Source organism: Diceros bicornis, chromosome 8 (genome assembly GCF_020826845.1).
Source record: "Diceros bicornis minor isolate mBicDic1 chromosome 8, mDicBic1.mat.cur, whole genome shotgun sequence".
Classification (NCBI taxonomy): Eukaryota; Metazoa; Chordata; class Mammalia; order Perissodactyla; family Rhinocerotidae; genus Diceros; species Diceros bicornis.
This window is the reverse complement of record NC_080747.1, coordinates 59,201,174-59,228,176: the sequence shown is the minus strand read 5'-3', so window position 1 is coordinate 59,228,176 and position 27,003 is coordinate 59,201,174. Positions and strand designations below refer to the sequence as shown.

At 33.9% G+C, this 27,003-nt stretch overlaps 1 protein-coding gene across 7 annotated transcripts in view; it reads left to right on the top strand.

Moving 5' to 3' along the window:
* The window catches only part of ANKRD17 (ankyrin repeat domain 17), a 162,821-nt gene that overhangs the window by 15,037 nt on the left and 120,781 nt on the right, over positions 1-27,003 (top strand). The window contains exon 1 of one of the 7 annotated variants that reach the window (XM_058547255.1): positions 3,014-4,279. The exons of 5 other annotated variants lie outside the window; for them this stretch is intronic. Coding sequence is in view for 1 of the 2 variants with exons in the window: in XM_058547253.1 (XP_058403236.1) it covers positions 15,785-15,838 (54 nt within the window). In the remaining variant the exon portion in view is untranslated. Of the gene's footprint in view, positions 1-3,013; positions 4,280-15,556; positions 15,839-27,003 lie in introns of those variants that run through there. One more of the 7 variants, XM_058547253.1, reaches the window with a different exon arrangement.

Here is a 27,003-nt window from a genome sequence, read left to right as displayed (position 1 = left end):
TTTATTTATTTATTTATTTGATTTTTTTATGTTGGAAGAATTTTAAAGGGAGATTGCATTGTCTTTTTTCTGTTAGTAAATGTAAACTGTAAAAATTTAAATAGTAGAGGAAGATAAGAAATAAGAGTTGAAAATTTCCCTTCTTTTATATCCCAAGGTGTACATTTTAAATGTATATAATTTCCTTCCTTTTTCTGTGTGTTTTCACACGTGTCCACATTTATGTAAACAAATTTTTGTTTTGCATAAATGAGGTCATTATAAAAATATTTGGAAACTTTCTTTTTTAATTAATAGTCCATCATAGACTCTTGCATATAAATACACATATGGTTTATCTTATTCCTTTTAACAGCTGTGGAGTATTCCCTTGTTAGATATCATGACTTCCCTGGTTTTATCCAGTGTTTGTAGCCAGTGTTTTAGTTGTTCCCAGTGTTCCGCCGTTGCAAACAATACTGCAGTGGACTGTTTTTGATGTATATCTTTGTGTATGTGTTTCTGTTTTTTAGTGGGCTATATTCCAGTGGTAAAAGGGCTAGACCAAAGGTACATGGGTCTGTTTCTGTAATTCCCATTTTATTATGTGTGTCAATGCCATAGTTTTTAAACTGCAGTGGTTTTGTAGTGGTTTAGTATGTTTTAGCATGTGCTAGGTGAAATGTCAACTTTTAAGCCCTATTAATATCTCTTCTCTCTGGATGTCACTCTCTGTTAACTGCTTTAGCCGTAAAGAACCGGATAAAATATCACCTCTTCACTGAAGGTGTTCATAACACTTAGCACATTGGGTAATTATAACCGCTGTAACTAGTATTTTAATGAGTGCTTACAATCTGCCAGGCGCAATTCTAATTGGTTTATGTATAGTATCTCATTTAATACTCAAAACAACTCTAAGATAATATTATCCACATTTTACAGTTGAAAGATATCAAGGCAAAGAATAACTTGCTCAAGGTCACAGTCAATGATGGAAATGAAATATAAATATGGTCAGTCTCACATCAAAGTCTGCTTTCTTAACTCCTATGGTTCACTGCCTCCTTACTCTTTTATGGCTTCCCTAGTAATTGCTCAAGAAATATATTTTGTATAAATGATAGAGCTCACTAGCTCATTTCATCTTACTTCTAGGTCCTCTTTACAGATCACTGTGTATGACATCTTATTCTAATTTATGACCTACCCCTACGTCATTATACGTAAGTAGTAATAGTACTAGAAAATTTAAGAGTCGCTTAGAACATCAGATTATAAGACACCCCGTCCCCCAAAAAAAGACTGTCGGAGTGTAGCTAGTTAATATTGCTGCGTTCTATCTTGTTTTTCTAACCTTTCTTGGGAAAAATTCATGTGATTGATCTTGAGATAGATTTCATAGATTGTGAGTGAATAGTATACTATTCTTCACCATTTCTGGAACATCAAATCAAAATACATACCTTGTAGATGACCTCTTTTATAGTAGGTTCTTAAAATGTGAAGTGAGAAGAATGCTGTTTTAGACCCTACCACATCTTAATTCATCCTGTCAAGTAAGTATGTTATGTAAGCTGAATCTCCCAGAGCCTCACATAAAAGGGACATAGTAATAACCTTGTTTTGGTGGAGATCAGGTGAGATAATGTGTGTAGAAACATTTGTGAACTATAAGGGTTTTAACTGAAGTATGAGAAAGAATGGAGAGTTTTGTGAAAATGGGGTTACTGACGAGTAAGACTGGCTATTTTTTTAAAAGTACAATTTAAAATCTGTAATTTAGAAAAATCTTTGTTTAATTTTCCTTCCTAATTCCATTTAATTTGATTATTTTATTGAATTCATAGATTGCCAATAAAACTCTTCAACTGTAAGTGTGCATGTGGGTTAATTTATTTTAGGTGGAGCCACTGTTAGCATAGAGAGACTCGGTAATGTAGGTTCCATAAATGATAATTGTATGGCTTAGATGCCCTTTTAGGGGTATGTTCTGGATTCATTAGACGTTTGGTATTTAAATAGAACATGTTCTTAAATTCCCCAGAATTTAAAAATTTATAGTACTTTATCATACTGTTAATAAAGAGGGAAAGATAAGAGTAATGGGAAATGTGACATTCTTTTCTTACTCTTTTATCTCCTTTTCTGGGAATGGTGAAGCAAACCGTATGTCTATGACTTCTCTGCTGTAGCCTTAGCAGATGATTCTGTGATTCTAGATAAAATGGCAAAGTATCAAAACAAAGATTTGACCATGCTGTTTTCTAAATCTCAGAACCTTTAAAACATATCCCTAACTTGCTTTGTGGATTGTTCTTTCACTTGTACGTTTTCTTTCTTTTTTTTCTTACTTTCTTTTCATATCACCAGATTCTCTTGTTTTTTATGCTAAAACATAAAAAACACGGGCTTGATATTGCAATTTTTTGTCTTCCATCCGTGAGCAACTTCGTTTTGTACCCCTCAGAGCCCAGAAGAACAGCTTTGCTTGGCAAGAGGACCCATTCATTGGCTTAGGCAGCCTTGAACGTTACAGTTCATTCATCTTAATCAAATACTAAGGTCCTCCTGACCACTACCAGAAGCAGAAGTTTCCCTGAGAATCTTAATCAAAGGGCAGTTAGGGAGAAGAGTCAGATTCCAGTTTCATTAAACCTCAGGCATGTGAGTACTTGGCACTTTCTATGCCTGAATTACATTCCATTATGAAATAACCCATTGCCTTTATATTTCCTCTGGAAAAAGCATTATATGGAAAGAGTTCGAAATCGCGTTGGGATACTTGCTTTTGAATCCTGCTTTAATACTATGTGACTTTGGGAAGTTACTACTTAACCTCATTTTCTTCATTCATGTTGGGGCTAATGATTATTTTCTAACAGTTTTTCTAAAGAATGGAGATATCTATATATCTAGTGCACTGTCTTATATGTTGGAGGTATTTGCTACCTAGATATTTTTCTGGATTTAATTGTTTCGTCTAATTCTTGAATGAAGTTGTCATTGTTCTTTTTCAGTCAGGAACAGTTTTCTTCACCTTTTTGAGGTTATAGATTTTAGTTAGATTCTGATGGAAACTGTGGACCTGTTCTCCCCCAAAATGTACTTAAATACATACATTTAACGTTTTGCAAACTGTTTTAGGAGAGTTATAGAGTTCTTGAGACAGAGGTCCATGAACCATGGATTATAAATCTTAGGTGAAGAGTACTGGGTTTCGTCTTCTATCCATTGAGGAGTTTAGTGACTTGTGCTTTTTATCATCTCTAAAATTAAAAAGTAAACAACCTTTTCCCTACCTCTGTCCCAGTAATCACATGGATAGCTACAGAATTTTTCTTCCAGGGGTTGCCACTATATAACCATTCAGAGTTTTCTTTGGATAATAATAGATTAGAAAATTTTAAATCACTACCAACCTTCCCTCATTCGTTCTTTTTCTTTTTGAAACCATTGGAATCTTGACTCAGAGAAAAAACTAGTTAAGAAATAATTAGTTTTTATATCTGCTTTTTTTCCTCTAGAGGTATGAAGGATGTTTTGTGGAACAATAAGATGTACTTAATAAACTTCACAGCTATTTTCTCATTATGTGGTTAACAGCAAACTATAAAGCTTTAATTTCATTTGTTCAGGCTTATTTTACAGTTATTGTCCTAACTTTTCTTTTAAATATGGTGGATTGAGCACATTCCTGTAACTTCCTTTCTTACCAGCATCCCACTGATATTGTTTAAAGACTGCTTTAAACCACAGTTCTGAAAAGCAGGAACAGATGTTATTATATTAGTCAAACTACCTTAATGAGGAGCCAGAGGACCTCATTAGTTCTGTAACTTTAATGTGTGCTTGCATGTGTGTGGGGAAGGAGGGGAGAAGATCCAACTCAGGCATGGATAAATCCAGATTTGAATAATGTCATCAAGTACTGTTTCTCTCTAAACAATTTTAGTCTCTCTTTTCTTCAGTATTAGCTTTATTTTAAGCCAGGCAAAGATGACTGCCAAAGGAGAGTGGGATGGGGTATTCTAGCCAGACCTGGGTCATGTGGCCACTCCTGTGGTGGCTGGGAAGAATCACCCCCACCCAGATCACATGGAATATTTTCCCCACAGACAAGAGGGGTTATGTTACTAGAAAAAGGGGGTGGGGAGAAAGCATGTTGAGCAGTAAAATTACAGTTCACAGTCCACTACAGGTACCATCAGAGGACCAGAAATTTTGAAGAAGATAGAAAGTTCACGGGATCGGATTGACAGCAAAATCTCAGAGGAAACTGGAACCCAAGATACCAGAGGTAAGCTCAGGTTTTCCTAGGGGAACCTTGGAAAGGCTCCAAGCTTGGAGTTAACAAATACAAAGAACAGTAGTGGGCAATTGGGTAATAATCAAGAATTTTTTAAAGAATTATTTTCCAAAGTGCTGGGTTAGTTGGGCCTCCTTTTTGTGGTTTCTCCAGGCTAAACAGCTCTGGTGGCGATGGTGCCTGCCCTCAGGCCTGAAGTCTAAGAACTGTTCTCTTAAGAAAGTAAACCAACAGTTCAGTAGGACATCTACTGAGATGTTGAAACCTGAGAGAGAAGCAAGAGGCACTAAAGCATGCTACTCCGGAGAAAAGCAGTTTTGGTGGTTCCCAGTGACCTTGACTTCCTATCTAGGTACCTTTCTGGGATGCCCGCTTATACATATGCCCTGCCTGCTTAAATAGTACAACTCTCCCATTTAAGAGAGAAACCACTTGGGAAAACAAACCCGAGCAACCTCAGAGCCCATATTGGCTTCCTGTACTTTCTAAAGTAATCTTTTATTCGCCAGTATAAACAGACAGGGATAATCAGACGATTGAGGAGAATCAAGATGGAAGAGGATTAAGACGAATAAAAGAACAGCTAACCTCAGATATGATTCAGAAGAAAACTTCAAAGAAAAAAAATGTAATTGGTATTTCATTTAAGGTTTAAGAACATGTTGTGATGATTAATCATAGTTTCACTGAAAAGGAGGCAGGGAACCAAAAAAGATTTTGAAAATTATAAAGAAAGATTTTAATGGATGGGCTAAATAACTGAGTAGTGTCAATCAAGACTGAGTTGTTGATTTGGAGCTAAAGAGGAGGAACTCTCTTTATATGAAGCAAAAAAAAAAAAGATCTGGAAAAATTGAGAGAAAATTAAAGAGGTATGTGGAAAATACATCACCAAATTTTCATGTCTGTAAATATGAGTTCTAGAAGCAGAGAACAGGAACAGTGGGAAGGAGAAAAATATTGAAAGAAATAATTGAAGAAAATTTCATGAGCTGGAGAAAGATAATGAATTTCAGATTGAAAGAGCCCATCTAGTACCAAGCAGGATGAATGGACAAAGATCGACATCTAGACACATCTGGTAAAATTTCAGAACTCTAAAGATAATAAGTTCTTAGCATCCTTGCTGAGTGCTTGAAGACAGTGGAGTAATGTCTTCACAATTTGGGGCAGAATAGATTTGGACCTAAATTTTCTATACTCAGCCACACTGTTTATATATGAGAACAAGTAAATTTTTTACTCTTGGAAAAACTATGTACCTTAATATGAAAATATTTGAGATACTATAGTACAATGCAAAATATAATCCAAGATAGAGGATACAGTGGTAAGCTAGTGTTGGGAGGGGGAAACCGTGGTAGCTACAGTGGCAATCTTGGGCCTTCAAAAAGAACTGAAGAAAGCTAGAAGAAAATTCAAGAGTGTTTTCAGTCTAGAAGGCATGGACAATTCTCTTTCAACCAGTAATGTCTATATGACATAAAATTACATTGCTTCAGTGATTAGTATTTACCTAGTCATATTATAAATGCACTTAATTGATTTTAAGTTTTTAAAATCAACCTAGAAAATATGTAAAATAGGCTTAATTATAGTTATGGAGTAGAATGTGTTATAAACATTTATAATAAAAAATGATATGACCTATAAAATTAGGAGATAGAAGGCAGCAAAGGGAGGGTAAGTGCTCATTTCTTCACTGGCCAGTCAATAGATAGTATTTAAAATTGGTGAATCAAGAAACAGAAGTAAAATGGTATTCAAGTTAAGCTGGTAACTACAGAAGTCTGTTAACAGTGTAACAATGTATTGCCATTTTGATGCAGGCAGGTAACAAAAAAGACTTACTGTTCATCTTGTGCCTTTGTAGCCTTTGAATTTTTTTAAAAATCCCCCTGGCATGCATCACATTTATAATATTAAAAAGATTGCAGATGTGTTGCATCTGCCTAGTTAGATAATAATACTTTTATTTATAGTGACATTCCAGGGCCACATGGTTTTTAGAAACTATCTGAGATAGAAAGAGAGGACACATAGGGATTAATTCCAGGAAATTGGAAAGTTGCATAGAATACAAATATGACTGTTTTTATGTAGGATGCATAATTATTTCTTGACTGGTTTACACTTTTCAATTTTTATGTCAATTCTTGAATCCTTTCCATGACTCTTTTTTAAAAAAATGTTGATTGTTGAAAATTTGGATAATACTCCATTATAAATTTTTTCCATTCATAAATACCTAAGTGAACCAAAAAAAAAATTGGATATACTGAAAAATTCTGAGTCGTTTTTCTCACCAGTGCCTCTAAATAAGATGACATTCTCTCTGATTTACTGAAGACTGGGATTAGAAGCCTTGTTGGTCCATAAGGAGGAAGTCATGTGATCAAGGAGAGCTACAGCTACTGGAGACAGGGTGTGTCTTCTGGAAGAACTGCAAGAAGGAAGTTGGATATAGAAAAGGCCTTTTTTATCCTTCTAAAGATGGGGCCGATATTATGTCCGTAGCCAGATAATATTTGTTGAATGAAAGAATTAATTTTATTTTGATGCCATTTCAACTTAAAGACAGGTTGGCATCCTGTTTGTGCTCTACATAGGTATAATGTTTTTTGAAAGCCTAGTGTTAGGAGTGTCGCATCAGATCTTTTGGGAAGGAGAGTTCTAATTTTATGTTTTTCAGATTTGATTTTTAAAAATATAAAATCTTATGGTATTATACGCCTTTAAGTATTGAAAGTATAAACTGCAGAAGACCCTAAGACCTAGGTACACAATCCGTAATGATTCTACTTAAATGGTACGTAGTTCTCTAAATAAGCTGGAGTGCTAAAAAATCAAGTTATGCAAATGTATACCTTAAAATAACTTAATTATAAGAAATACTTTGAAAACTAAGCATTTTACTGGAAATTGTGGAATTTGTGTAAGAGGGAGATGGTTTCCTCAAGCATACAAAAACAAATATTAAGTATAACATTATGTTTGGCAATTCAGTTATGCTTTTAAGCATTTTGTAAGCTATTAATTATTCACTGTCTATCCTTTAAACAATATTGTCTTTGTTCACTGAGAGGCATTAGCATATATGTTCTTGAAGAGGTTGGGAGTTGATAGGCTTTCTAAAAATACTTGACTCTGATAAGAAATTGGTGATGGAGAAGTTGAAAGATACGAATGTGGATTAAATTTGATTTCATAAAGCGTACTAGTGAGATATCTATTACACACACAAAAGTTTGTAATTATTGCCTTCTGTTTTCTTATATTGTATTAGTTTTTGTTGGAGACTTGGTAGTAAAACTGGATATCCAAAATTTGTGGGGGATGTTGCAAGTTAATGGTAACATTGCTTCTAACACAGCTGTGTTGTGAGATATCCTCATGATGACCAAAGAGATAGTTCACAGTTATATTGAATGAAATCAGTATTTCTTTATATATGTATGAGTGTTGTGTTAGAATCCTGTCTATATATCTACCTTGGGAGCTTCAGAATATCACTGTTACACTCTGAGATTCTCTTTATGTGAAGACCCCTAAAGATCTTCTATGGTCAGGACCAGGTTAGTGGAAAAGGGAATGGTGCCCCATTTTGTGACTTTTGGACTAGCTCTTGGTAGATAGAGACAATTCAGTATAATACATTTCTTAGAAGATGGAATTATGAGTCTGAAAGAGTAGTCTTGTGATTCTTGCAATAATTGCTTGCATGCAAACCATTCAAAATTTGTTATGAATAGATTATGCTAGAAATAGCAGAGTGTTAACAGGCATCATGAGAGACTAGACTGACTGGTGCTTGTTGCTAGCGACCCCAGGCCATCAAGGAACCAGAGGAGGAGAGCCAGTGACAGCGTTGGGATTCTGAGGTTACTTTGATAGTTTTTACACCCCGATTATTTTCCATGCGTTTGATACTATCTTTTGTTTTTTTTTTTTTGTGAGGAAGATCAGCCCTGAGCTAACATCCATGCTAATCCTGCTCTTTTTGCTAAGGAAGACTGGCTCTGAGCTAACATCTATTGCCAATCCTCCTCCTTTTTTTCCCCAAAGCCCCACTAGATAGTTGTATGTCATCCTTCTAGTTGCTGTATGTGGGACGCGGCCTCAGCATGGCCGGAGAAGTGGTGCATCGGTGCGCGCCCGGGATCCCAACCCGGGCCGCCGGTAGCGGAGCGACGTGCTTAACCACTAAGCCACGGGGCTGGCCTGTTTGATACTATCTTAAGTGAGTTATACTGGAGCTATTTCTTCAGTCCCCTAGAATAGGACAGTTGTCCTTCAGGAGGGTAGTAGAAATTGTTGACTCTAAAGAATTGGCTTCGGACTTAAATCTTTTCTTGTAATTTGTATTTTTATCCCCAGCCCCTCTACTCTCCCTACCACTTTGTGTGTGTGGGGTGTTTGTTTGCAGCAGGGTATATGTGTGGTGTATTTCTTTTTGTTTGTAGATACTTGTTGCTTTGGAGCAGAAGACAGTTAATCTGTTGCTAATGAAATTGAGAGTGCTGTACTATCAGTAGATTTAGCCTATTTAAAGCAAGGACAAAAAACCAAAACATTGAAATAAGTAATTTCTATTATATATGTACTTGTTTTTATTTTTATTTGACAATGTTGTACAGTATAAATAAATTTGGAGGGTGAATGTGATCTAAAAACAAGAAATATTTTATTAATTTTGTATACATAGAACCTATTGTGAAGTACTGGAAAAAGAATGAATTCATGGTGTGACCCATCATGGTCAGAGACAACAAATGAGTGTCCACCAGGCGCAACTATTATTGGAGATGTGAGAAGAGGGACAAGCTGCTTTGTTTCTTTGCTTAGTATGTTACTTATATTTGGACACAATTGTGCTTGTATTCCATTCTAATAGGACACATCGGGATGAAATATTTTGTTTAAATATGGTAATATTTTGTTCACTGTTCTAAGTGGCATTTTGGATTTTATTTATTTGGATTAAAGAAAAATGGATTAAACAAAAACTGAAAGGGACTGTAAATCAGAGAAGAGGAAAAAAAATCATTGAAGATTTTGATGTTAAACTTTATTGAGAATCAGGATCAAGTTTTATTATAGACTCTTGAAGGTGGACTAACTTTATTTGCCATTCTATATCCCTTGTGTAGTATAAAGCCTGTCACGTAGTAAGCCACTCAGTGAATATTTGTATAAACGAATGATGAAAATGTTAATGATGATCTTTCACAAAAAAGTTTACTAGGGTTTTTTATAGTATTAGCCTTGAAAATTTTCATTTAAGCAATAAAATAAATTATTATAAAATAGTTCATACGCATCCTCACATTTAGAATGTACTATTAGTTGGCCTTTGCATTATTTTATTTACAAAGTTACAGTTTTATATATCCTTACTTCATCCTTTGTTACCTTAGCCTTTTAGGTGTTCCTACACATATCTAGAAGCGTGTCCAACTGTTAACATTTATTTTAGAGGTTCTGGTGAAGGTTTAATCATTCATATTTTTAAATATCATCATCAAAATTGGACCTGGGATGTTATGTCAGTAAACTGAGTTAGAAACTGTTTTGTGCTCTTTGTGTTAATAAAAACTGCTTATGTGTGGCCCTATCTTCTTCTTAGTATACATTAGATTTTTTTTATAATGATGAAAAGATTATTTTAGAATTTTATGCTTTAAAAATGAGTAGTTTGAAATAATGTGGAAGGTAAACAAATAAATATATCCCAGTAGTATTTTAGCGATTTACTTTAATGAGAACATACTCAAAGAATTCTGGATCTTTAGAAAAGTAAATTCTGGCAGAAACTTCACAATTGACTCCTAAATTAAAGAACCCAGTAGATCTGGATGGAATTTGTATTTTAGCAGAAATAGGTTTTTTAAAAGGGTATATCATTTGACGCTCATTCTCTTTTCTCCAACTATATACACATAGATAGAATCTGCATTGTGGCTTTTTTGTTGCTGCAAATAATCAATTGAAGTTCTTCATCTGTCAGGGAATGAAATTACGTGATTTTTTTGGTAAGGGGCAGACATTAGATGAGAGGAGGTGTAATTTTCACTTGAGATTTCTTGAAAAGTGGAAATGGTGGGAAACTAAGGATAAATCTAGAAAGATGTTTCAAAACTGATGCTGATTTCTGACCTGGATTTTTTAATATTGTATCATTAATGCTTAATATTTGTAGGGAAGCAGGTAATCTCATTCACTGTCAGAGTATAAATTAGTTCAACTTGTTTAGGTGGCAATTTGGTAACATAAAATTTTAAGTACATATACCTATCAAGAAATTTACTGTACAGTTATATTCAGATTTGCGCAGAGTTTCCATTGGGCATATTCATTGCAGCATTATGAAACGGATGAAACAACACAAATGCCCATCACTAGGGAACTGATTAAATAAATTGTCATACAGTTCTCCAGTGAAACTTTGAGCAGTTATCAAAATCAAAGAGATCTACATGGCTAAACTGAAACAATTTTCATAGAGTATTAAATTTTAAAAATAGAGATGTAGAAAAGTATGCCTAAAATGCTTCCATTTGTATAAAAATAATCTTACACTCAGATATGCTTCATATATGTAGGTTGTTTTTGGAAGAATACACTCACTAGTTGTGTCTTTTAGGAGTTGGTGAGGGGTAGGTTTACTTTTCTGTGTATTCTCTTTCATATGTGAATGTTTTCTAGGTACATGTATTACTTTAAAGATAAAAACCATAGTTAATAAAAAAGAAGGTCAATGATGGAGGAAATGAAAATAATATTACTGCGCTACAGTAGACATACATCTAGAACCCTCAGTCATATTATGGCATGATTGGTTTAGGGGAAATATAAGGTAAAATCATGAGGATAGTGTTGTTTTAACATGTATGGGCTTTCATAAATTTGACTAGATTTTATTAGCTTTTTAGTTTAAATTCTATTTAATGCTTTAATATATGTATCTGTTTATGCTTGGTCCATGCTGTGTCACACTTGGGTTTCATAGTTCTGCTAAAATGAAACTTACAGAGTAGAAAAGAGAAAAATCAAGGTTATTATAAAGTAATGACTTCATTTCATATATTTTGCGGGGTGAAGTTCCTTGACGTTTCGTTTTTCTAGTAGTTTGTTTTTATGTAGGTAGGTGAAATCATTAACATTTGTCCTGCCACTGATTATCTGTCTTTTTTTGTTTGAAAATGTGGATTTTGAAAAGTCTTGCCCTTCTCTAAATAGAAAAAAATATTTGAATGGGAATAAAACTCTCTTTATTTTCTTTTTTTCTGTTTTTTTTGTGAGGAAGATCAGCCCAGAGCTAACATCTGCCAATCCTCCTCTGTTTGCTGAGGAATACCAGCCCTGGGCTAACATCCATGCCCATATTCCTCGACTTTATATGGGGTGCCTGCCACAGCATGGCCTGACAAGTGGTGTGTCGGTGCGCGCCTGGGATCCGAACCAGCGAACCCCGGGCCACTGCAGTGGAGCACGTGCACCTAACCGCTTGCGCCACCGGGCCACCCCCGCAAAACTCCTTTACAAGGAATTTTTCATTAAAAAATGTTTTATGGTGGCTGGCCCCATGACGTAGTGGTTAAGTTCGGTGCACTCTTCTTCGGCAACCCGGGTTCACTTCCCTGGCTCAGACCTACACCACTCATCAGTGGCCATGCTGTGGTGGCGGCCCACGTACAAAGTAGAGGAAGGTTGGCACAGATGTTAGGTCAGGGCGAATCTTCCTCAAGCAGAAAAAAAGGAAGATTGGCAACAGATGTTAGCTCAGGGCAAATCTTCCTGGGGAGAAAAAAGAAGTTTTGTGTAGGGGAACAAGCATGTTAAATCATGCAAAATAGGGTTGCTTGCTTGTCAGTACATTTCATTTCTGTGTGTGTGTGTGTGTGTGTGTGTGTGTGTATTTAGTGTTCTTATTTCTTATTCAAAGAAACCAGTGCTGGTCCTAAAAAAAATTGTAAATTTAAAAAAATTCCTTCATCCAATGTTGTTATTGAGCTTCTTCTGTCTTTTTCCCCCCTTTTTATAAGAGACTTTTCTCTTCACTTTGGACATTTGAATCTTCTTATTTTAGTAAATATTTTCTTTTTTGATTTAAATTATTTATATGTATTGGTTTACATTTGTTTGCATAACTGTTAGTATGTTAACTACTGCTTATACTTTAATGCTTTTGCCACTGGCAAAAATGAAAGAACTTATGTCATTGAAATCCATTTTAGGGGCCAGCCTGGTGGTGCAAGCGGTTAAGCGTGCACGCGCTCTGCTGCAGCAGCCCGGGATTCGCAGGTTCGGCTCCTGGGTGCGCACCGTCGCACTGCTTGTCAAACCATGCTGTGGCAGCGTCCCATATAAAGTAGAGGAAGATGGGCGCAGATGTTAGCCCAGGGCCAGTCTTCCTCATCAAAAAAGAGGAGGATTGGCAGATGTTAGCTCAGGGCTGGTCCTCCTCACAAAAAAAAAAAAAAAAAATACATTTTAGGCAAATAGGAAAATTTTTTTTGCTTACAAAATAAGGTGAACTAGAAGAAAAGTGGTTCATTTTTAGGACATAGGGTCTTAAGGCACATGCATATGAATCTCCTTTCACGTCCTTTTGCCCAGAGTATCCTATGCTGTGGTGTAGGTCGTCATATTAATAAAAAGGAACAGAAGATAAAACTGAGAGGAAATACTTATTTTGCTGTATAACAAAGAATTACAGAAATTCTGAAATACAGATTTTGTTTATATTGACTATTTCTAGTATCTTATTTCAGTGACCTAAAGATTATTGTCACAGAACAAATGTTTTTGTCATCAGAAATTATTCCTAGTGGTAGCAGTAATTTAAAAGGGGTTAGGATGCATTACTGCATATCAAATGATTCCTTTATTCATGCATTTGTTATTTAATCAGCAAATACTTAAGTGCCTGCTCTATGGCAAAGACTGTACTGGCCCTGGGTATACATTGGCTAACAAAGTGTTGCCTGCTTTCATGAAGCTTCTGATCTGTAAAGGAGAGAGATAATAAATGGTACGCAAACATCCATAATTCTGTAGGAAAGCCATAATCACATATTTATTAGTAAAAACTTAACAGTAAATATCAAAAAACCTAAGAGAAGCAAATAATCCTAGAAGAGAAGAGGAGAGAGTGAGTGGTTTGATTGACTTGAGCCTTAGGGGGCCTGATTTTTTGTCAGATAAAGTTGGAAGGTTATTGTTGGCTTATGGGAAATGAGTGTTCCAACATTTTGAGTTCTTTGAACACAAACCTGTCTTCACTTGTTTATGTTGAAGGAAGATTTGAGAAAGAGAAACCTTGTTGATGACTTCTCTTAGTCTACGGATGAAGCATTTATTTGAAGCATGGAAAGAATTGACCTGGAAGGCAGGAAATAGTAAAAGCCAGTTTTCTAGTTCCTCTTAAGCTAGGTCTTAACAATGGAAATTATTTTGTTTGAGAAGCCTCCAAATGCCAGGCATATCCATGCTTAAATGTAAGCACTATATATATGGTCTGAGGTAAAACATTATTTTTAATATCATTTGTTTTCCTTTAATTTCACACAGCCATTGGAGCCAGACTGTTCTGGTTTTGAATCCTAACTCTGCTATATAACTGTGTGCACTGTCTGAGACTTGATTTCTTCATCTGTAAAATGAGGATAATATCACCTGGAGAAAGTCTAGTAGATGGTTCGGGGGATGGACTCAAGCCAACTACCTGGGTTCAAATCTTAGCTTCTCAACTTAATTAGCTTAGTTGGGAGTAAGTTGGGCAAGTTGCTTGGCCTCTCTGTGCCTCAGTTTCCACCTATGTATAATGGAAATAAAAATAGTACCTACCTTTCTTTTATAATTATTGTGAGAATTAAATGAGTTAATATATAAAAAGCACTTAAAATGGCATATTGCATATAGTAAGCGCAATGTAATTATTAATGTTACTATTTTAAATTATTATCACTTAGCAGGGTTATTGTCAGGGTTGTGTAACGTGTTTATTTAAAGAAAATAACTCATATATTGCCTGACTTAGTAAGGGTGCCTCCTAAATATCAGAAATTGGTAAATACTTTATTTCATTTAATCTTCCCACAGACTTAAGAAGGAGTTTTATGTCTTGTTGACTGTGCCTAGAACAGTTTCTGATACAGAGTAGATATTTCATGTTGAATGAATGTTATCCCGTTTAACAGATTAATAAACTGAGGCCCAAGGGACTACAAAGTCTCTTCCCACTATAACATAGCATCACTTTGAGGAGATATTACTGGCAATGTCATTCATATCATCACTTTTCTCAGCTTAGATTTGGCCATATGTGTTAATAACTCCCTCTAATTTTTTTTCTTTTTCCTTTTCTCTTAAAAGTTCATTTTCTTTAGCTAGGTTAGGAAAATTTAGACTGGAAGATCTGTTCGTCTTAGAATTATAATTAGATTGGTTAATCTGCACGTTGAAGGATCACTTCAAGTTTAGTTTGTATGGTACCCTTGCAAGTGCATGATTATTTTCTTGATGCCACAGAGCATAAAACATTGTTCCTTCTTATTGTATTTGTCATATTCCATATTACATAAGGAAGAAATTTGACAAAGTAACAAATTTTACTAAACTGAGGATCAATTACAGTATTGAATATAAAATAAATTGCCTCTACTGTCAGTCATCCACTTTATTTGCTGTTTAATGATCCAGATATAGTGTTTCTGAATTTCATTTATCTGAAAAATTTAGTTTCTTGTAGTATTTATAATAAGGGCAGGGGGAGGGCCATTTCTTTGGTTAGTAAATGAAGTTAAAGGCATTCCTAGAAAATGAATATAACCATGATGTGTTATGTCTTGCTTCAGTAATTGTAAATCGGTTGAATGTTAATCTCATTCTCTTAGATATTTCCCAACAGATTAGTGTATAGAAAACCAGTTTACTATTTTAAAAAAATCTAGATTAAGATCATTATTTTTGACACCAAGTCAACACCTGTAATATGTATGTTATAAAATGCATTTGCCTGAGGTAGCAGCTTCTTAGTTTGATGTTACCTTGCCTCCTCCTCTGCGTATTTAATACAGCCATTAATCTCACTACGAGGCTTTACTAAGGATAAATTGCTACGTAACCCACTTCAGCTTCTTTTGTTCAACCAGGAAGCCAGACGTGTTAAATAGCTTTAAAAAATATATAATTATTATCTTTTTAAGTTTTAGGATTTTAAAATCTGAAATGGTAAAATAAGAGACTTTGTCTATTTTGTCTGTTGAAATTACTTGACAGAAGTTTGCTTGGGAATAGAGCTTCTGTATCTTTAAAAAATACACAGTGAGTCACCCCTGCTCTTTTGGTAGATGCCTGGCTAGTGAACAGCTAAGCTGCTTTAGGCATGTAATAGAACATTCCATTTCCTGTTCCCTTGCTGACACAGAGGAGTGTTCCTGCTGGCAATGATCTAATCATAGTGCAGTAAGAAACATGGCAGTTTGATAAAACATGGTGGAGACAGCGGCTGAAATGGAAGCATATGTTCTAGAAGACATTCTTGAGGTAGGGCTAGGTTTGTAAATGAAATGAAAGTTGAAATCTGAACAAAGAAATCTTATCTGACGGAATTATTTTACAGATGAATAGATTAGAGGAGAGAGCAAAGAGAGGCAGAGCATAAAAGCAAGATACGATCAGACCTTATTCCGTGTGAGAATGTGCCAGTCTGGTTCAATGATTACTAAACAAATCTAGAATTATTTTGTTTAAAGTTCATGTTTCGTAGATTGTAGATATATGTTTGATAGGAAATAAAAAAAAAAGAAAGGGCCTCGGACTTAATAAAAAGCCTTGTGCTGATGGTGACCTTTAGATTAACTCATTAGAAGGTGGGGTCTGCAAAGCAGCTTTGAGTAGGTTTAGTATCATATGTCTTAGAATTCATTTACATATCTAAGCCTAAAGCTCTGCTTGCAGTTAACTATTAAAAACAGCTGGTTATTTTAGTTTCTAGGGTAAAATTAAGCATATATATCAATCTAATTGCTTAATTTAGCTGGTACATTCTGGTTGTAGAATTTTAATATGACTTTGATTATTATAAAATAAATTATTAAATTAAAAATAAGACTAAAATTTAAGGCACTAATGCTTGAGAGCTCACAATAAAAATCTGCATTTTGAGTCATGAGAATTTTGAATTTTCTTTTTTTTCCTGGTTGTATTAATTTTATAAGAACCTATTTGAGTATAAATCACTTCAAGGAAATACATGTCAAAGTGAAACTATAATTGGTTTTGGCCTTGGATGTAGTATACTATCAAACATTTGTATTTATGGGCATAGATATTTGAATCTCATTTTCTTATCTATGGGGTTGTAGGGTTTTTTCCCCCTCATTAAGGAAAACTGGCTAATTCAGATAAATAGGCTTCATGATGGTGAGAGGTATTCCTAATACTTAGACTGTTAAGATAATTTATTAAATAGTTCACTATCTTCAGGAAGAGGTTTTATTAGAGGGAGAGGGCTTGGGAGAATGAGCTGCAAAGGGAAGCTAGGCTGGGTTAGCAGGAGAAAAAAGCCTGTGCGCATTATAAAGTGCTGCATGATCAATGAGCATTTTCTGGAGTCCCTCAGTGTGTGCTTGGAACTGACATTGCAGCAAGTCTCATGGTGGTTCTGCAGAATGAAAACTGATTCCATTGTATTATCTAGGTCCTTGTAGACACCTGCCAACATACTCTTTTCCCCTTCTCCCTAAGAGCTTGTTGTTTGAGTCGAATATCTGGTTAATATCTGTTCTTTTTCTCGTTTTTGTTTGCTTTTTACTTTGATACTGTTGGTGAGTTTCCTTAGAAATGGTATAGTGAATTATCTACTTAAAAATAGTAGTATACACTTTGGTCAAGGAACTTCAGTAATTAGGAGTGGTCACATGACTTTTTAGTGGTTCAGTTTAAGCAAGTCAAATTAGATTATAAAGTTCTGATTAGATTATAAAGCTAATTTGCTTTTTTAACATTTTGATTTGGATTTTAAAGAAATGTACTTTATAGGTTTAAAAAAATCTATGTGACATTATCTTTGGCCATTTAAAATTTCAGCATATAACACATTTTAGAAGTCTTATTTATTTTCTGGGGAAAACCCACTTGAGCATAGTTTTGTGCCTTATGTATAGATTTTTCTAATGCTTTCTTAAAAATTGGCTTTTCATTATTTCTGCTAAAATTGCTTAATGTCATGTTAAGATTTAACATTACCTAATTTGTTCATTGTTACTAGTTATTAAAATAAGCTCTGCAGTTTTAATTGTTTATCCTAATTTTCAGTCTCTCATATTTGTTTCCTGTATACCTGTTGCATTAAAACATACTGAGTAGTTTTCTCTTTATTTAATATTCTTTGATTTAAGTGAGTATTTGTCAATAATTGACAACTAGATACCTGAATTTTCCAAGTAGTGTAACAAAATATGCTTCTTTTCCAAAATTATAAGTTCTCATAATGACCAGAATAAACTTGCTAACTCTCTGAAGCTAAATACACCATTTTGCAAAGTACCTCATATTGCAAGTGAATAGATACAGTTTATACAGCAAGTATTATAGAAAATTATTTTTGTTTTTTTTAAAAGGGTTAACTCCTTGTATAATTGTCCAATAAAGAATGATGGTTTGTCTATATACTACAGTGACAATTTTATTATTGTACCTAACATTGACTTATTTGAAATTTGTCACCCTAAGTTTCATCTTTGTGACTTTAGTTATTGAGCGTCTGGAATTTTACATAGATTTTTGCTTGTTTATGTTAAACATTGGACCCCTTCTATTTTTTTCTGTCTTTGAGTGTAACTTGGTCCTTTGCATCATAAATTTTTTAAAGGCACTCTTACTCTTATTAAATCTCAGTAAAAAGAAAACTTAAAATCAGTATCATCAGTGAATATAGTACAGATTAATTCTCGTAATGCTGTGGTTTACCTTTTAAGTTGTGATTGTTTATTTTATATAACCATGTGTATTTAACTTGAATTTTTAGATGATTTTCAAAATCTTAAGTAAAATATTGTAAATTTCTAGAACTTATAATAAAACTAGAAAAGGTTGATTTCAACTTATATCATTGCTTCTCAGTTATCCAAGATAATTATCCGAATAATCCAGTCAGTAGTTTTCTTCTCCAAACTAAAGTAGTCAAAGTGTTTCTGTTGCATTTGCCCACTTTAACTAATATCCAGGAAATAGCTAAAAACAGATGATAGAAAAGGACTGGGAGCCTATGTAAATAACTCTTGTCTTGTATTGCTTATGTTATTTTTGCTGAGACGTGATTATAATTTTAGAATTTTAATGCTTTTCCTGTAAGTCATATGTAATAATGGATCTTAGAAAGATCAGTAAGTCCTCCAAACTTTTTTTTTTTGTGTATTCCAAATTTGTGTGACCAAGTAGTGTGTATATAAACCTAATGTTTATATATAACCTTTTTTATATGAAAATATGAAACATGAGAGATCATTTCAGAAACTTGATTACTATATATATCTAGTTATATTATTTATAATTGAACCAGTTTTAGTATTCTATAAGAATTGTTTTAGCAATGAGAAATTTTCACAAATAATTTCATCTTCTAATTAAAGTCAAAATACTTCCTTCAGGATATAGCATTTGATATATTTTTCCTTTAAAAAAGTAGCAATTTTTATAAAAATAAAAATATTTACAGTGTTAAATATAATAACTCTCATGCCCTATCTTGTTCCTTTGTCAGCTAAAGCTAGGGTTTTTAGCTTCATCTGTACTTGGTTTTACAGGTTGTATTATATAAGCTAAAAGCCTCAAATCTCTATGTTTGTTTGTTGGAGATAACAGTGGGTTGAGGATTTGGTTGAACCCTTTACGGTGTAACTAAATTGTCACATTTAAACATAGTAAGTAGGTTTATTATGGAACCATTTCTTGCTTTGTATTTATCTTGACATCAGAGGGTTTTTTTTTTTTTTTTTTAAATAATATTGAAAGAGTTGCAGAGAAGTTAGTGTTTCGTTTTGATCTCTCAACATTATGGGCTAGTGGTAAATAGTGCATTCTGGTTGAAACAGGGGAAATCACTTGCTATTTGCCATAAAAATTATTTTTAGTAACGATATAAAATCTCCATGAAGTAGTAGACTCTTTCGACAGGTACTTGCTATATTTCTTTTTATTCTACAAAATATATTGGCTTATGTAATACACGTATTTATATATTATTAGTAAGTCTTCTGTGGATTTCTGAAGTTCTATATTTAGTATAACCATGGTGACATTTTTCAGTAGGAAGAGTTGGAGTAACTCTTAGGACATAAGTATAAGTTGATCTAGAGACAGAAAAGTTTAGCTGAATATATAAATTAGTTGAGTTGATAGAAGTAACATTTTTCATTCATTAAGAGATTTTGGAAAGATTTAGACATGTTGGGCAAATTGAATCTTATAATTTCACTCCAGTATTTATCAAGCACCTTCAGTGTGCTAGGCACTTGAAATTAAATGAGACTAGTCCAACTAATTTTGCTTTACAAAGGTAAAAAGTTCAGAAGACAAAATGCCTGCCATTGGTATTTTAACATTCTTGAATTCAGGATGCGTACAGATGTGTATTTGAAAACTCATATTTTACTTCATTTGTTCATTCGAATAGTTTGAAACCCGTATTTTAAGCATTCTGAGTTTTTCAGTAAGCAGTATTTTCCTTTATCTAAGCATCTTTAGGTTATCTTTCTGTATGCTTACCTATTTAATTGTTATGCTTATTTATGAGTGTTGGGCTTTCTAGAAAGTCCCCTGGATCCCATTTTCATCTTTTATCCTTAAAGATTTTTCTATTACTATTTAAGTCAGTATACTGTGTATATGTGTGTGTATACATAAATACAACACACTCACATATATGCTTACATATATACTCTACATACACACATTCATGTTCCTGCTATATTATGCATTCTGAATACTCCTAATTGAAATTTGAGTTTATCTTGGAGGGAGGGGCAGAAAGAAGTTGCAGGAATACTTTCACACACCAACTTTGGAAGAATGCATGGGGGAGTAGTAGAAGATGGCTAAAAGACATACTTAGGTTAGTTAATAATCTCTATAATGGAGATTAATATTTTATTGGAGTATGAAGGCTCCAGACAGCTTGCGAAAAGGTAGTATAACTAGAAGTATGTGAATTAATCTGTTACCCTTAAGTGAGAGTAACAGCAGGCTTGTCCAAAGGCCACTAGTCCCACGTTAATGCATCATAGTCCAGTGGTTAATGCATGCGGTGGAATGAATCAGGAAAGGTCTACATCATGTATTATCTGCATATACATGCAACAACATTGACAATTTCCTGGTTCTGAATTGTTAGGGGCCCGTGTTCTAACACTTTGAATGAAGAACTTGTTCTGATATGAAGTGACTTGATCACTACAAAGTTGGTGAGCATCAAAGTCCTACTTAACCACTGTTTTGGTTAGTATATAGCTTCCAGATTTGCCAAGACAAAGGCCTTTCAGGGGGTGTTCATAAATGTTAAATGTCTATGAGGTAACTTGTGGTTTAATGGTTGGTTAGATTAATATTGGCCATTAATAATGTGGTCTTGGATGGAATCAAGCTTCTAACCTGCTGGCTATCTGTATAGATATGTGTTGTACATAAGATGTCCACATAGTTTTATGGTGGCAATAGTAATCGAACACATTATAAATTGCACAAATACATTGGATACAAATAAATTGAGCACCAATGAACCGAAAATTTATTATACAGAGGGACTGTGCCAAGTGCTTCACAAGCATTATTTTATTTAATCCTCTAAATGACTCTGAAGAGGTAGATATCAATTTCCTAGAATGATTGTAAGGAATAAATGAGATAATCTGGGTAAATGTTTAGCACAGCACTTAGCACAGAGTTAACACTTAACTGTTAGCTACTTTTTAAAGTGGTGATAACCCTCATATACTATTTTATGCTAATAGATATCATCCCCCATTTGACAGGCCAAGAAAATTTTATCCTCAGAGATTATTAGAGCAGTAGTTCTCAAATTTTTTGGCCTCAGGACTCTTACACTCTTAAAAATTATTGAGGACTCAAAAGAGTTTTTGTTTATGAGAGTTATATCTATCAATTATATTGAAATTAAAATTCAGAAAATTTAAAAATTTACATATTTATTCATTGAAAATAATTAATATTCAACCTATTACTTGTTAACATACTTTTATAAAAAAATAACTTATTTTCCAAAAGAAAAAAAAACACTGGGAATACTGGCATTATTTTACATTTTTAGAAATATCTTTGAAGTCTGGCTTAATAGAAGATAACTAGACTCACATATCTGCTTTTATATTCAGTCTGTTGCAATATATTATTTTGGAGGAAGTCTAAGAAGAAATCTTGTCTCACACTTATATGAGGATAAAAAAGGGAAGAATATTTTAATAACCTTTTCAGATAATTTCTTTGATACCACTCCTAAAACTACACAAATGGTGGTTTCTTAGAGGTTAATTGTAGTGTAGGATCTGAAATATTAGTGAATTTTCTGAACTTTGTTACAGATTAAAATCCACTGGTTTATTGTGCATTTTGAATGGATCTTTTACTCATATATGATGTCTAACATCATACATTGGTCATTTGGAAAATACTGGTTTACTGACTTCTGAATATTGCTACATTTTATTCTGCAATATCAAAAAATTCACATTTGCTAATATCACCACTGATCTCCTTAGAAAAGTCAAAAACTAGGAAGCTGTCACATTGACAGTGTCAGATATGTTTTCCAAAATTCTGATTTTTTCTTTTTTTAAAGATTTTATTTATTTATTTTTCCCCCCAAAGCCCCAGTAGATAGTTGCATGTCATAGCTGCACATCCTTCTAGTTGCTGTATGTGGGACGTGGTCTCAGCATGGCCAGAGAAGCGATGCGTTGGTGCGTGCCCGGGATCCGAACCCGGGCCGCCAGCAGCGGAGCGTGCGCACTCAACTGCCAAGCCACGGGGCCAGCCCTGATTTTTTCTTGAAAGCTGGGCTTTTATCACTGATGACAAAGAAAGTGAGTCGTTTTCCTTGAAATAACAGGCTCACTTCATTCATTTTTAAGAAAACTGTCTGCCAAATAAGTCTGAATAACCATAGTCTGTCTTAAGTAAAAATGGCGATCTGTGAAAAAAAGCTAGTGGTTTAGCTCACATTTACACAAGGATTTTTCTTCAGACAACTGCTGTACTTAGGTATGCAGCAGAAATGTTTTCCATTTTGTCACACACAATATTAAAAAGTCATATACTCAAGGTTGCAAATTTAAAAATTAATAGTTTTTACTGCTTCATAATGGAAACTGGCTTTTTTCCTCTCCTTTTTTTGTTTTAATTGTGAGTGTATAGCAGAGAAAAATATGGTGATTGGTACCGTGGCCTGATTTCGTGTTAAGAGACCATCAATTTTACCCACCATTACTTTTGTATCTTCAGTGTTAATGTCAACACAGTGAAACAGGCAAATAACATCTTAGTACTATAAAAATGGTTTTGACCTCACAGACCATCTGAAAGAGTCTTGGTGATCCTCATGGATCCTGTGGACAACACTTGAATAACCGCTCGTTTATAGTATGTTACCCAAGTGTACAGGTCGGTAAGGGCGTAAAACTAAAATTTAGACTTAAGTCTATTAATTCAAATGTTTTCTTTTACCATTCTCTTTAAACACTCCCTCTAGGTTTCCCTGTCCTTCAGCTACAATATAACAGGTTTAAGAAATGGGAAAAACTGTGTGTGGGAATTTGAATGTTGCTTTAAAATTATAAGTCCTAGATTAGTCATTCAGAATTGATGAAAAAGGAGTTTGAAGACTCCTGAGTAAAGTAGTGAGTGAAAGGAGAAGCTAGAAAGAAGTAGAAAATGGTTTTGCTTGTAGAATAACATTAAGTAGTAACACTGTTTTGATTTTATAAAGAGAATAATTAAAAACTGAATTGGGTTTATAAATTCTATCAAATATCTTATGTTACAATTCTACTGAATGATGAGGAAAGGAATTTGTAAATTATAACTGTTTGATACTCATATTTTAGCAAGTGTAACAAATAGGTGAAGTATTTGTCAAATTTGAATAATTTTCATTTTAAAGGCTATAGGTTTCTTTTCTATATCCTATCACAGGTGCCAGCTCGTTTTCATCCAGTCAAGAGAAATTCTCTCTCTGAGACTAGTTCTATTTTATATGATCTATGAAAATGAAAAATAAGATTTAGATAATATATATCTTAGTTAACCAAAGACGAACCTGTTTCTTTGAAATTCCTTTGCATACTAGCAAAATTAAGTCATTTAAAATCTACTTTATACTTTCCTCTTGTATTTATATTTGTATAAACATGTATATTTATATGTACTATATTGTTGCCACAATTTAATTTTGAAATTGGCATTGAAATCATGTGTTCCTGTAGGAAAAGAGAAATATCAGTAACATCTGCACATCTGTCTTTCCCCTTCTCACATGCTAATTAACTCTTCCCTGCACCTCCAAATTCCAAGGAACTGTTGAGAAGAGTCATGGGGTTGAGCCAGTGTTAAACTGCTTGTTGGTGTTCTCTGCTGGCTGAATTCCTTGTTTGGTCTCTGACCTTTCATCATTTAGCCTCTTTCTCTGAGTTTTGACACCTCCTGCCACTTCTTGATTTTTTTCCTGTTACAAATTGTCTCGATTCTGATTTTCTACTGGATGTTTGGATATTGTGGCCAGCGTAACTCCTTGATTTCACAGAGACCTTCTCATTTGTTGACCTTCTCATTCATCTAACTAGTGTTTATCCTTAGCTGATTCTAACCTTGAATTTGTCCTGTTGCCACTTCCTCAGTCCTTGTCAAATGTTCTGCATTTATAATTTATGCACTGTCATCATAACAAAGACCAGTATATATTTGTGTGAACTATTTAACCAAGTTTGAGAAATGCAGTTTCTAAATTCTTGTATTTCATACGAAAACACTAGTTAAGATTTTCAGAAACCTTGTGCTGGTATTTGTGTTCACACACACTAGAAAGTTTTACTTTTTAATACTTTGTCTCATCTTTACAATATTTTGTTATCTTCTCAAAATATCTTTCTCAGTTTCTCTTTCCTATTCTTAGTTTTCTCCATGAAATAAAGTAAATGGAGATAACAGTGGATAGAAAGGTGCTCTCTTCTATAAACTGTATCCATTTAAAGAACCAAAATATTAAGATTAAGCCCTATGTACATCATTTTAAAAAATCTTGGCAGGTGGATCATCATAAATATTTTATGAATTACAAAGAGTATATCTTATAAAGTGATAGGTAAGTGAGAATGCTACATTATGTTGACATTGATTTTTTTAAGTATTTCTAGATTATATTTGATAGGCTTCCTTTTTCATTGTTTTGAGCTTATAGTGTTATATAACGATATTCATATGATAGGAAATATGAAAACTATCTGTGAATAGTTTTATTCTTCTTGGTGTCTTCAGTGACTTAGCATTGCGTCTTGAACACAGTAAATGCTTGTTTTTCATTTTAATTTGAGGTATTCTAGTGCAGTGAAGGAGTCACCTTCCTATCTCTTTTCCTTGGGAAGTTCTTTGAACTCTTAGCTTTGGTTAGGTGTATACATGGAATGAGGAAGAAGAACTGAAATCGTTCCTATTACTCAGATCAACCCAGGTAATCAATAGGTTGGAGTTTTAAGGCTTATAATCTTTATATATTATTTGAAATAAGAATTTTTTGTTCTTGCTTTTCAGTCTCTAAAGTTTAGTTGTATCATAGTTTCTCTAAGATCCCTTCTAGATGTAAAAGTCTATAACTAGATCTCTTAAGATAGTGGCTTCAATAACTTCTAAACAAAAGTTCAAGATGATGGTGTTTCTCATATATTTCAAAAGCTTTGTAACCCATTTTACTATATTATTTCACATTTAAGAATCAAATCCAAGCTCAGTTTTGCACCTGAACTATTATTTGACTTCCTTTTACCTACGCAGCTTTATCTTTACCATATTTAATCTGAACTGTTTGCTTTTATATTGTATTCTAATATTGTTACTGCTCACGTTGTCTACCTGCTACCCTCCTCACTTTCTATTCATTATTCAAAGTCCTACCCCTTCCCTAGGGTTTTTTCTCCCTGGTCTTCTTTTCAGTTCGTTATCTCTCACCCTTTTCTGCTCTTAGAAAGTAATGCGAGACTGCATAGATTTAAAATATTTGATGATCTCTATTATGTCCTTAATGGTAAATTCTTTAATATGGGTACCTTGGCTGTCTTTAAATTTTAAAAAATTATGTATGTATTTATATAAAAGATATTTCATCCTGCAAAAGAATTTGAAGTAGCTTATAAGAATATGTACTCTGAAAAATAAAAATAAAAATACAAAAGGCCAAATTAGTAAATTAAGACCAGAGGTAAAAGTAGTGTACAGAAATGCTTTTACAGTATGTAGTTGCTAAACTTAGATCAAATCAAGTAGCAACCATAGCCAAATGGGAAACTTGATGAGTTTTGAGATTTGTGTTGTCTGTAACCTCCATAGCATATTAGATGATGTGGAGAGCTGATATATTTTGTGCAATTTAGCTCTCAGAAAAAATTTCTCTTTGGTCCTCTATTATGGAGGTACTGCATGTTGTAGTAAATAACTTCTTTAGCATTGCAAAAATAAGCAAGCTTTGTATTGTTTCTACAGAATGTAAGCCAAGGATTTACTGATAAAGTACAGTTGGGTTAAAAAAATAATCTAGTCTGAGTACTCAGTTTTCTGATGGTCTGGTTTGTTCTAAGGATAAAATTTAGAATACCCAGAGCAGAGGTTGCAAACTGGTAGCTTCTTGGTGGTATCCGACTTAGAAATGTGTTTTGTGTAGCCAACATAATGTTGGCCCACATGATGATCATTTATTTATATTTTCTTTAATTTCTATCAACAATGTTGTGTAGTTTTCACTGTTCGGGTCTTACAATATTTTGTTAAATTTGTCCCTGTAGGGGAGAAAAAACTTCTCCTCTGCCATTTTAGTTTCAGTGGCTGGGGCCTGTGAATTAAACTAAGAGGCAGAGTAGTAGGAGAGAAGATTTATTACGCGTGCACATGAGGATCTCACAGAAAAGAAGTGAAAATCCAAAGAAGCATTTAGGCTTGGGAGCTTATATACCATTTTAACAAACGGCGATAAATTGTGAAGTGACTAGTCAAAGAAAAGGGATTTGGGCTTCTGGGGTAGGAAGGTAAAGGTATGGTAGATATATTTGGTAAATATATGGTAGAAAACTAATGGTAGATAAGGGTTGTTTATTAAGGTTTCTTATGCAGACTTAAGTTGAGGCCGTCACCAATGATAAGAGTCATCTCCAGTGATTAAGAGTCTTGCTCCTCTTCCTGGGATGGGAGAGGGCAGGAGGGAAGACTTCACAAAGGCAAATTTATGCCCTGCTTTTAGGCAGAAAGGGGGAGGGAATAGAGTTCTTTCTATATCTGCTGTTTCTCAATTGACTTCAGTCAAAATAATCTTTATGCTAATGTGGCATGTTTTGGGGTGGGCCATATTCTGATCCTCTTCATCCACTAAGTGTTTTATGGATTTTTATATTATTGTAAGTGATAATTCTTTTTATTTAATTTTGCAGTTGTTTGTT